The sequence below is a fragment of the Lycorma delicatula genome, chromosome 2, assembly GCF_047948215.1.
Source record: "Lycorma delicatula isolate Av1 chromosome 2, ASM4794821v1, whole genome shotgun sequence".
Classification (NCBI taxonomy): domain Eukaryota; kingdom Metazoa; phylum Arthropoda; class Insecta; order Hemiptera; family Fulgoridae; genus Lycorma; species Lycorma delicatula.
The window spans coordinates 50903464-50916980 of record NC_134456.1 but is presented as its reverse complement, the minus strand read 5'-3'; the positions used below and the strand labels follow the sequence as shown (position 1 = coordinate 50916980).

Genomic DNA, 13517 nt, shown 5'->3' with positions numbered 1-13517 from the left:
GAAAGTGTATGGCTACTGTGTTCTGGGACCGTAATGGAGTTCTCTTGGTGGAATTCATGGAACGTGGTACGACCATCACTGCAGCCTCATACTGCGTGACTCTTCAACATCTATGAAGGGCAATTGAGAATAAGCGAAGAGGAACGTTGTCATCAGGCATTGTCTTTCTCCATGACAATGCTCGACCGCACACTGCAGCTGTAAGAAAGAAGCTTCTACAGCGTTTTTGTTGGGAAGTGTTTGATCACCCACCATACAGCCTGGACTTGGCTCCATCCGATTTTCACCTCCTTTGCTCACATGAAACACTGGCTAGGAGGACAGCATTTTGGCACAAACATCGAGCTGCAGACCAGCATAGAAACATGGCTGAAAACACAGGCAGCTCTGTTCTATGACAAAGGTATTGAGTTGGTATCACACTACGACTAATGTCTAAATCGGAGTGGTGACTTTGTAGAGTAGCATAACTATGTGTGTACTGTTATAAATAAAAATTTTTTATTTTCAATTTTGTTTTTAATTTTGTGACCGATCAGACCTTGAAAAAAAATAACCCTCATATGTAGTAATTACAAGTGTAATTACAGTGTAATTGATTGGCTGATGTAAGTCAGCTTGCTGTGTAGGTTGTGGTCAGCTAATCAACCTATGTGTGAACTACACCAAAGCATATTAACCCATTTGATAAGTTTCTTCAGTAACATTACTGAAAAGCTGTTTATCATAATATTATCAAAGAAGTATTATTATAAATTTACTAATCTATTTGTGTATTTAACTAGTCTAATGAGGTAATTTTATCTGGTATTATAAAACTAAGTGATTAGTTTTCTTCATGGTTATTTGGTTGGATAATTAATTTACCAAATGAATTTTATTGTAATAACCTAATTGTAGGTTTAAATGTTAACTTTATGCACTCAGTTGTTATAGATTTTATAAACAACAGAATTTTATTGTTAAAATAAGTCTATTAGGCACTTAATGTGTCTGCAGAAATATGGTGCATAAGTCTGTTTTCTACTACATTAAATTAAGTAGTTATTTATGAACTAATTCGGTTCTTAAATTCAAAAAAGCCATTCAAAAAATTAAAATATTTTCTAATACTATCATTTAAACATAACAATATTCAAAAAAGAAAATTGATACCAAAAATTATTATATAACAACTGAAAAAGCAACTTTCATTACAGAGATGTCTGTCATAATTTGGTTTCGTAATAATTAATTGTTTATTAATCATAGTATATGATACTTTCTTTTTTTAGGAGGAAGATTCACCAGAAGTCAGTAAAACGGTATTGAATTTTTCATCATCAAAGAAACAGGTTACTTCCTGTGAAGTAAATATTGAAAGCAAGGTAATTTTTTCATTTAATTTAGTTATTTTTGTGCATTTGACTACTTTTAATTGAAAAACTCATAGTTATACTAGAATTCTATATATGTAGAATTATATTCATGATTAATATTTTAATTTACCTTACTGTGTAGGAGATTTACGTTCTGTGTATATATTGTTTCTGTATATTATAATGTTTCTCAATAGACAGAAAAATCTTTGTCCATCTCAATCTTTATTGATACGAGGCATGGTTGAAAAGTGAGGACTGATCAGTAACAGAGAACAGTTGAAAAAATGAAAAATTTATTAATGGTTTCAAATACTTAGATATTTATTTGATTTTTCTACATAATCACCATTTCGTTCCAAACACTTTTGATAATGTGAAACAGACTTCTTCAAACCCAATGCATAAAATTTTGCCACCTGGAATTGTATCCAATTTTGCACAGAGATTTTCAGCTCTTCACTTTCCTCAAATCATTGAGATGCAAGCCAGTTTTTGAGGTCTAGGAAGAGATAGTAACTGGGTGCTCAGTCAGGACTATAAGTGAGATAATCAAAAATCTGCCATCTGAATTTTTGAATTGTTTCTGTTGTGCATGCAACTGTATAGACATGTGTTATCCTGAAAAAGAACTGTTCCTAATCTCAGCACTCACTGTTGTCAGTTTTGAATTGCGTAACAGAGTTTAGAAAGTGTTTTGAAATATACTTGTGATGTGGTGGATTTCCAGGTTCCATGAAATCAATCAAAAGAGCAGCACACCTTTTTGGTCCCAGAACACAATTACCATGATTCTTCTTTAAGACTGGGTTTGTTCATATTTTTTCAGCTTAGGTGAACTGGAATGGAGCCACTGCATTGATTGTTATTTCATCTCAGCATTGACATACAAAATCCACATTTCGTCCCTAGTGATGATATGGGAAAAAATTTATCTCCCTTGTGGTTAAACGGTTGTGAATAGCATGTGCAGATGTCATTCTGTGATCTTCGTGAGCATTTGTCAACATTTTCGGCACCCATTGTGCACACAGTTTATGATAGTCTTGAGCAGCGTTTCTCAACATGGTGGTTGTGATGATATGAAAGGGGAGGTTGTGAAATTAGCTTACAACTTTACACCAAACAATAATGAGATCATTTTATGAGAAAAAAATCATTTATTATAAACATTTTACTTACATATATAAGTGCACATGTAAAGAAAATAAATTAATGAGATGGTTGTGTTTGTTTTTCATTTAAAAGTTTCTCCAAATGTGGATCTATGTTAGAAACACATACAAGCAAATTGTTTTCTAGTGATAAAAAACGATTTCCATATTTAGTTTTTAGGGCAACCATAACGAAAAACCCTTTTCACAGAGGTAAGATGTGGCAATGTGTCTGACTAAATTTCCATATTCATTCTGACAAGTAAGGCAAAATGTATATAAATCATCAGATGTGGCTGGCCTCTGTGGCATGAGTGGTAGCATCTCGACGGCTTTTCATCCGGAGGTCCTGGGTTTGAATCCCAGTCAGGCATGGTTTTTTTCACATGCACTACAAATCGTTCGTCTCTTCTTCTGAAGCAATACCTAATGGTGGTCCTGGAGGTTAAACAAGAAAAAAAATCATCAGATGTGAGTTGAAGTTGTAATGTTTTATTGGCAGACATTTTAATGAGCTGGTGGTGAATCTCAACTGGCAACTTGGCAGCTGCAAAAGCATTTTCACTATGATTCAGTACCAAACTAACTGAATTTTAGCTCATGCAAATGTACCTTCATGATACTAAACTGTGGTGAATAGTGTAGTGTCTTCTTCATCCAAATTTTTCTCAGTATAATTCAAAGTGAGTGGAAACGTATCAAAGTTTTTTCTTTGAAGGCGAATAAGCCAGATATCAAGCTTTTTAATGAAAGCATGAACTTTGTCATTAATAAAGTGTTTTTATTACGTCCTTGTAAATTCACATTCATCTAATTGGGAAATACATCAGCTAAGTAAGCCAACAGCAACATATACTCATTATTCTGTAAAATTATTGAGAATGGTGTTTGTTTAACTTGGAAAAATGTTATTATCTTGCAATTCCAATAATCAGGTTAACAGTTAATTTTGTGATACCCATCTGACTTCTGTGTAGTAAAGAAGAGATTTTTCTTTTTGCCCATTTCATCGAATAGTTTAACAGATAGCCTTTGTAAGGGTTGACTTTTAATGAAATTAACCATTTTTACAGCTTTACAAAGAATTTGTTTGAGATTTTCCGTCATATTTTTTTGTAGCTAGAACATGTCTGTGAAGGAAGCAATGCATCCATTCTACTCTTGGTATAAGAAGAATTCTTAATTTTTTCAGAACTCCACTGTTCTTTCCTGTTATCATATTTGCACCAACACTACATACTGCAATGTATTTTGTCCAATCTATTTATACTTTTTAGTAGCTTCATAAAAACCATCAAAGAACTTTCCTGTTAAATGACTGGTTTGCAAAACAAATTATTTTCTTTGACTGGTCAGTCCATATCGCATTCATATCTCACAAAACATAAGAACCGAGAAATTTTTGCCACATCTGTTGTTTCATCAAATTTAATATTAAAAAATCCACTTGAAACTCACTACCAGAATTATCTGGTGCGAATATCAGCAGCCACGTCATCAGTTCGCCTTGATACTGTGTCGTTAGAAAGTGCAATTTTTTTCAGTTTTTTTGCTTCTTCCACACCAATTAAAACATTGACCATATCAGTTGTAGCAGTCAGCAGTTTGCTTGTATGATCCAGATGTTTAGTGACAAGTGTTGAATTAATTTTGTTGGCTTCGTGCTTTCATCGGAAAGGACTTGAAAGCAAACAATGCTCTGTGGCTTTCCATCAAGTGAGTTAAAACCAGAATTTAAAAAACTGTCATTGTAAAATCTTGTCTTTTTACCAATTGAATCACTGGATGTAGATGGCTCACTTTTTTTCACAAATTATCCATTTTGCATAAGAATCTCCTTGAAGAAAAAAATAAACAAAATAACTAGACTGTTTAACTATACACTAAAAAACCGAAACCTTAGTTATTATTATTATTATTATTTAACTGAAACTTCAATTATTATTATTGTTATTCTGATACTTCAATTATTATTATTCTGATACCTTATACTAGAAGCCTGAAGCACTAGATGCATGCTTCGCATTTCAAACTAAACTGATGCTCTGCAATCCCTTATGTCCCTTTTATATTAATGAGAGTACGACATGTTCGACCATATCATATGCATGTTTGAACATGATTTCGTCACAGCAGATATTATGCAAGTAGACCAAATTACAAGGAGGAAGTATATTTCAAGCTAGAATCTGTAAATTGTTCATGTTCGCACACTTCATAGTCATGTGCATACCAGTCACTATCAACGCAGCTAAATAGTTTTAATTAGGTTTCATTGGGTTGGTTTGGAGGATCACAAAATATTTATTATATATTATTTTTACCTTTTGGGGGTCTTAGCTAATAAAAAGGTTGAGAATTACTGGTCTAGAGTGTTCGTCATGAACATTTGAACAGCCTTCCTTAAATTTACAACACCATTGCCTCACTTTTCCTTATTCATTGCAGTAGGGCCATATGTTTCACACAATTGAAGGTGAATCTCAGCAGCAATATGTCTTTCTGCATATAGAAATTTAATCACTGATCAAACATCACAACTGGTGGGATTTGTTATTACCCCACTCATTTTAACATACAGTCTCTTGCAAAGACAAACAAAAATTAAGTTATTGCAATGTGGTGGTTACATACCCAACAGAGCTTTTAAAGTTACTGCTCATGTGCGAATCACTCGTGTTCCTTATTTATAACTCATCTTTTACTTTAATTTTCTTTTAAACCATGCCTCATATATTAAAATTTGATTTTGAAACTTTAATATTTAATTTTTTTTATTTTAGTCATGTGAATGTGAAGAATCTGGTGAATTAAGTGTAGAGCAGCAGAAGCATTTACCTGAAGAACTAGAAATTTCTCCACCTAAATTAAATGTTGAATCTCAGGTAATATTTTTATTTTATTTTTTATTAAATTAAGTTTTTGTTGTTCATCTAATTTTTTTTTTATTACTTTCAGTTAATATTAAAATTTCTTCTTGCTAGAGAAGAGGGTTACTTGGCTATTATTTTTTTCACAAAACTGGTAGCTGAAGTGCCCATCCAGATACAATCTTGTTTAATGTAGAGGAACATAAAATACCATATAATTAATGCTTTTATATATATATATATATATAAATTTCTGAAAATTCAAATAAATCATCAACATACTGACCACTGTGCCAATAAACTCGAAAAATAACTTACCATCAAACACAGGGAGAAAAAACCTAAAATATACTAACAAAAAAAAACACTAATAGTTGACTTTCTGAAAATTCAAATAATTCATCAACATACTGACCAATATGCCTATTAAACTCAAAAAAAAATTTTTTTAAAATAGCTTAACCAAAACACAGTAAGAGAATATGCAGGATCCTGTGAAAGTCTACCACTGTGTTAGGTAGTTAAGTTGTGTTGTTTATATATAAAATTTATTTAGATTAAATTTTTTATAGTCCATTTTTTCCCCTCTGTTTGTTATATAATATATAATATTATATAACATAAAATAAATATAATATTATATAACATAAAATAAATATAATATTTTTTCAGCCTCCCCAAAGTACAGAATTAGAGAACACCCCTTACCTTTACTTTTTAATGTTCAAAACGTTTTTGGGTCTAAGCCCACCTTCAGTGATATTTTTTAACAATTCTTCATCTGTTTGCATTTACACATTAAATTTTATTTTTATACTTTTATTTCATAAAAATTGTCATTAATAAAATTTAAAAACATTTTAAAAATTCAGAACAATTATTTGTTCAGTCAAGAGAATGAAAAATTATTGCAATAACTAACTATTAATTTATCAATATCTTATCTTTATATGCCAACTTAAATAATTTTAATAAGAATGTCCTCATCAAATTTTATTTGCAGATTTTGCAGAAAAAATATTATATTATATACTAGTTAATACCCGGCAAGTGTTGCAATGCCACTCAAAGAAAGAAAGTGTTTGTGTTTTATGTCTGTTTATTGAAGTGCTTTTGGATGCACAATATTTTTTGATTTTCGTCTGGTGCGTACACGAATAAATTAGAAGGATTTCCGATGTGTGAACAGTCCACATACAAGCTGTCCATGTGGGAAGCATGGATTTTCCAAATTTAGTCCACACACTTTGTTGATGGTCATTGCTGATGTGAGTCACACCGGAAACTGCAAACGTTTAAATTCAAATGGCATATCTGTCAGAATCAAGTCATATCTGTTGAATGCGTGGCAACAGCACATCTTCTCCTTTAAATATTCTACTTAAAATTGTAACTTCAATGATATTGTTCATCATCATTTTCACTGAAAGCCTGGTACCACTGCAAAGTTGTGGTGGATTGATGTTTCAAAGAGAAGAATGATAGGCACACCAATGTTAACACGAGCAATGTTAATACATGCAGTGGCATGCCTGGAAAATCAAGTGAATTCAAGTATTCAATTGGATAATTGACAACTTTTCTTGATTAATTACAGTATTGATAGACTTATACGTTGTCGCTTTGCCTTTTATTTCGTTTTGAATGCTGTAATTCATAGCATTGACATCATTATTTTTGGCTGCTAACACAGCACGTACATTGAACCACTGATGATTTTTGTAATTCTTGCAATATTTGGGAAAATTTTGTGAATCAATTTGTCTGGTTACTGTGATTTTTTAGTAGTTTGTTGGCAATGTAATACATTTTGTCAATTCGTCGATTGTCATTTTCCCATTCCCAGTATCCAACAATTGTTTTGCAAAACATTCAGCGGATGCATCATGTTGTAGTTGTACACACATATTGGACTTTAAACTTAATTTTTGTATGTATTGCCATAAAACTGATGATTTGATACATGCATTAAGTTCATCAGCAAATGTTGAGTGTGGTATAAATGATAGAATTCGTCGAAAATTACCAGACAATAAAATGAGTGCACCACTGAAGAGCTGTTGATTTCCTCTCAAATCCTTTTTGTGTTTGATGAAGCGTTTTTTTGTGTGCCATAGTACATTTGTCCATATAATGAGTTGACTTGATTTGAGTAATTTACCCATTCCAGAATTTTTGTTGATATATTGCATGTTGGTGTCTCAGTGATTTGCATATTCAACGGCGATTTCAGTGCTAAATGCGTTGTTTGGCCACCATCCAAAAGAGTTGCTGCAATTCCAGATGGTGTGATTGCCAGTGCAATATTTTTTCATGATCGTATGGTTGGCAAAATAAGTGAAATGAGAATTTTTGCCTTTGCCTCCGGGCGCATCTAGGAAATATGCAATCTGCCGCTTTAGCTTGTAATTGCATGCATAATTCTGTTATATGCTATGCGTTGTTCTGAAACCAATTTTGGAAGATTTGTTTGAACAAATTACCCAATTCGTCAACATCAAAGTGTTTTTCTTGTTGCAAATCGCAATCAAAAAGGTTCTTTGCAGATCGATTCAGCGCAGCCATTCCCAATTGTACATCATCACTATGTCACTGACACCATAAATATTCACATAGATAGGAATGAATAAGGTCTCTACTAGTGCTGCATTCGTGTTTGTTTCTTCACCTTCAGGATGCCCATATTCATACATATTTTGTTTCTTCACCTTCAGGATGCCCATATTCATACATATCATCCTCATTCATTCTCTGAAGTAATACCTTTTGATGGTTAAGGAGGCTAAACAGAAAAAGATAAAAGGATGCCCATAATGAATCCAGAGTTTACACGTAGTTAGCTGATTTTGGTGTAAAAATTTAAGTAACAGCAAAAAAGCTTTGTAATGATTTCAATGATTGGATATAAATTTCTTCTCTATGTATTATTTTCACAAGCAAGTAATGTCAAATTTTTGGAGATTTTTAAAACTTAAAAATAATAGAAAGTATTGTTCCCTATATGCATTAACATATGAAATAAATAGCTCAACTGATTCAAGTAATTTATTTTCATGATAACAATTCTTTTGAAATCAGTTTTAAGTGTCTTATAGAAATGAGATTAAATATATTGTTTAAAATTCTTTATTAGAATCTTTTGATACAAAGAAAAATTATTTCACAGTAATTGAAAATGCTCGTTTGGACTGTTGTGTAGGAAGGAGCATATATTCCAATATCTCCATTCAGCTGCAATTTCCACAAAATCTACATCAGGTATTTCTTACTTAATTCCAAAACACCCATACTACTTATATTTCTCAGCTTAGTGTATACTGTAATATTCATTTTCAATGCAGACTAACTAAGGGACTTTATAACTGTGTGAAAAACTGGAAACTAGCAATGAATTAATCACATTATTCTATATCCTTGCAGTATAGATTACCAATTAACTGTGATAATTGTACTGTTATTGAAAATACAACAATGTCTATTAGCCTATTTATGTTATACTTCAAAATTATAATTTTCAGTTTGATTTCTGATAGGTTGAGAAGGAAGGGCTCCAGAAAATTAGACAGGTTGGGCAAAGTTTGGAAACTAAGGTAATTAATTTTATTATCTCTGATTAATTAGTTTATTAAGTAATTTAAAATAAAAAAGGAGACCTTCTGTTTGTTGATGAGTATACAAAAATGTTTTTTAATCATTGGTGAATTCACTTTGCTTCCAGTTGATTCTTTGGAAACAAATATCACTTTCAAAATACATTTATTTTTATCAGTAGTTAACTTGTGGCAAATGTCCAGTGATATTCATGTTAGTTGCTATACACAGGCTTAATAAAATATTTGTTAAAATAAATACTCTTGCTGAATATTATTTTGGAGCTTTAATTAATTTCTTATTGGCTAAATTGATGTTGTGAAGTACCACATATGTCAATATGTATTACAGAACCCTTAAAAAAATTTTGACATGCTGTTCAGAACTAAAGGCATGAGAAACCTGGTCAGTGAGATTTGTTTCTGCAGGATAATCCTTGATTGCAGTGAAAGCGGTTCAAGCAATTTCACTGTTAGAACATCCACTATACATTACCAACCTTGCACCTAGCTATTATTACCTTTTTTTCTTAATGCAGAGAAACATATATAATTAAAACATATGTCTTTGTTCTTGTATACTTTCTTTAGAATATGACATAATAGTGAAATTACTCATGTGATATTAATTAATATAATCTTGATTCAGTGCATGCTATTGTATAAGTGTATAAGACATGAGTTAAATTTTTTTAACAAAGATTTTAATTTGAGAAAGTCAAGTTTTGTGCTAGTGATAATAATTTTGAATATAAGTATTTTCCTTGTTTTGCTAGAGAAATTTTAATATTTAGTTTCTTTTTTTTTAATTATAGTCTTCTGAGTCTTGTGAATCTGAAGAATCAAGTGAAGAGCAGAAGATATGTTTCTCTAAAGAACAAGTGGTTTGTTCTCATAAACTAGATGGTGGACATGAGGTATTTTTTTCAAGTTAAATTAAGTTTTTATTGTTCAGCTAATGAATGATTTACTTGTATTAGTTACTTCTTAAACTTTTCTTTATTAAAGAAAAGGGTTTCTCATCAATTAGTTTTTCCATGAAATTGGTGGCTAAGTTGAGCTCAGTACTGTTTAGCCAGCATGAGAATATAGTTGCAGTGTGAGGCATGGGAAGGAAAGTAGTAGTCCCCTTTGTCTTACTCTCTCACACACATGTATGTGATGTCTGTCTCTCACACACACGTATGTAATGTCTGTCTCTCTCACACATGTATGTAATATCTGTCTCTCTCACACACACAATAGTAGCTTGGCGCTACTGCATTCTTTAGAGCTCTATTCTCGTTGTGGGTGAAAAATAATAGGCCTAGCATGTATTCTCAGGCCTAATACTGGATCTACTATCCCATCTAATATAAGATAGAGAAACATTTATAGATTGAACCATTTTACATATATATATATATATATATATATATATATTAGCATCCCCATCATGGTGGGATTTGTCTGCATTATATGGTTTCTTGCATTTTCCTTTGTAATCAGGGGATGGTTAGCCAGTCATGGTTCACTGTGCTCACCCTTCCTGTTTAGCCAGAAGGCTCTACTCCCTGGACTCCCTGCAGTTATTAAACGTATGCTGTTTATATAATAATAAATAAAAATTAAAGCCTGTTCAATTTATAAAAGCTATCAGTGTACTGAAATTTCTTCACAGCAACAGGTTTGATCAGTACAGGATCTGAAATTTTGAGTGATTGAAGAATACAAGTTTCAAAATAGTCAGCATCCAACTTAAAAATACAAGGGTTATTTTTTTCAAGGTCCGATCGGTCGTGAAATAAAAACCTGTACAAAAATCGGATGAACCTTTGCGCATATGTGTTGCGCAGCATCTCTAGTATCACCTTCAATCACGCCGCATCATTTTGTTTAGTTCTGAACACCCAGCTCGCAAGTAAACATGTCTACAACAATAGCATCTCCTGCCAAGTGTGAAGTGTGTACGGTAATTCAATTTCTTCACGCTGAGGGGTGTAATGCAGCTGAAATTCATAGACGAATAAGTAATGATGTGTATGGTGAAACTTCAATGAGTGACAGCAAAGTGCGACAATGGTGCAGGAACTTTAAAGCAAGACGTCCAGATGTTCATGATGCAGGCGATCAGAAGGAAGCGAGTGTCAACCGATGATCTCGTTGAGCGATTGGATGAGGCAATTCAAGAAAATCATCGGTTTACAATTTCTGTATTGAGTGATTCGTTTCCTGAAATTTTAAGGTCAGCTCTCTACACCATTGTGAGTGAGAGACTTCAGTACCGCAAACTGTGTGCGAGGTGGGTTCCCAAGATGCTGTCTGACCATCACAAAACAATGAGAATGGACGCCTCCCTAATGTTTCTCTAGCGCTACCACAATGAAGGAGAAGATTTTTTAAACTAAATTGTCACAGGGGACGAGCCATGGGTCCATTTCGAAACTGAAGAAACAAAAGAACAATCCAAACAGTGGATGCATTCTCATTCTCCCAGTAAACCAAAGAAGTTCAAGCGAACCTTCTCCAACAGAAAGTGTATGGCTACTGTGTTCTGGGACCGTAATGGAGTTCTCTTGGTGGAATTCATGGAACATGGCACCACCATCACTGCAGCCTCATACTGCGTGACTCTAAAACGTCTACGAAGGGCAATTCAGAATAAGCGGAGAGGAATGTTGTCATCAGGCATTGTCTTTCTCTATGACAATGCTCGACCGCATACTGCAGCTGTAACAAAGAAGCTCCTACAGCGTTTTTGTTGGGAAGTGTTTGATAACCCACCATACAGCCCGGACTTGGCTCCATCCGATTTTCATTTCTTTGTTCACATGAAACGCTGGCTAGGAGGACAACATTTTGGCACTGACATCGAACTGCAGACCACTGTAGAAACATGGCTGATGACAGGCGGCTCCGTTCTATGGAGAAGGGTATTGGAAAGTTGGTATTACGCTATGACAAATGTCTAAATCGGAGTGGTGACTATGTAGAGAAATTTTGTAACTATGTAAATACTTGTTACAAATAAAAAATTTTTTATTTCCACTGTGGTTTTAATTTCATGACCAATCGGATCTTGAAAAAAAAATAACCCTCGTAGTAGTTATAGCTGGTTATTCATCCTTTGTACAGGTAAAAATTTATTTTGTGAGGTTCTTAATGTTACCTGATACTTATCTTACCTCTGGAGGAGGTGACCATACTTCATTTCTCTTTTTAAAAATTTGTTTATTTTATGTTTTTTAGTCATGTAACCAGAGGCAGGTGCAGCTAATCATGTCGCACATAAAATAACAGTGGCGGTGGCTGTATTGGTTGAGCTACCGCACTACACACCGTTACACCCCTTAAAAAAATTTTAAATGAAAAAAAAGCTTAAAAATGTTTTTAGATATTTAACTGAAGAGTGCTTGCAAGCCCACATCTAGTGAATATCTTGTTTAGTATATGAGGAAAATTTACAATCATTATTAAAAGTTTTTCTTTTTTTCAATCCTTTTAAGATCAAATTTTAAAAATATGTAGAAATTGTTTTTTTGGATATTCACATTAAGATTATACACAACAAAAGTCAAATTAATATCTTCATTATTTACTAAGAAATTAAAATATTTAGTTGGGTTTAAAAAAAATTGAAATCCATTGAATCCATTTAAAATCAAAAATCAAAATTTAAAAAATCCTTTTTACTGTACACTTATACCATAAGAAGAATGTGTGTACACATTTTCATCAATCTATCTGCAGTAGATATAGCTGGGTATTGATTCTGAATTGCTTACGATGTTTTTTTATATGTAATCACGTACACACTCACTCACACACACACATGTGTGTGTGGGGGGGTGAGTGTGTGGAGAGAGTGAGGGAGACAGTAACATTATAAAAAATTAGCAAATAATAAATACGTTAAAAATAAACTATCACAAACAAGGAGAGTTTTCAGGCAGAAAAAAGTGAATTTCAGTGTAGGTTTATAATTACTGCAGGGAAGTTTTTAATCTTTTATAGATTTTACTGCTTTTATACATGTTTTTATAGATGTTTCAACGTTTAAGGAAAAACTGCCAAAGCAGCAGTTACTTAAGCTGTGGGGGGTCACTATAAAAATAACATTTGTGTTTGTCTTTTGATAAAAGCTACTTCTCTAAAGCTGTAGAGTATGTGATGTAAGTCTGTTATTAACTGCCTTACATTTAGTCCTTTCTTAGTACCTTTAGATGGTTATAAATATTTATAGAAAAATATCTTAATAAAAATTACTCACCAGATGAATCATGTTATCAGTTTAACTCTGATGATGATACCTAGATACAGGATACTGACACGTTGCATTTTGACAACTTCCAAAATGTTGTTGAAAGTATTGAATGTTTATAAGTATATGATGTAACAAGGTATTCCACAAATAGACTAAAGATATATATATATATATATATATATATATATATCATTATTCTATAATTGACTATATTGTTTTGTATTATAACCAGCATGGATTATTATTTTTGTTACAGTATCAATTATTAATATTACTGTCAGTGATTGATTGTCAACTGAAAG

General features: G+C 32.6%; 1 protein-coding gene across 1 annotated transcript in view; it reads left to right on the top strand.

Annotated features, from left to right (window-relative positions):
- The window catches only part of LOC142318788 (uncharacterized), a 324097-nt gene that overhangs the window by 151224 nt on the left and 159356 nt on the right, over nt 1-13517 (top strand). The window contains exons 23-26 of the mRNA XM_075355258.1: nt 1275-1367; nt 5296-5397; nt 8916-8972; nt 9788-9889. Coding sequence (XP_075211373.1) covers nt 1275-1367; nt 5296-5397; nt 8916-8972; nt 9788-9889 — 354 coding nt within the window. The remainder of the gene's footprint in view (nt 1-1274; nt 1368-5295; nt 5398-8915; nt 8973-9787; nt 9890-13517) is intronic.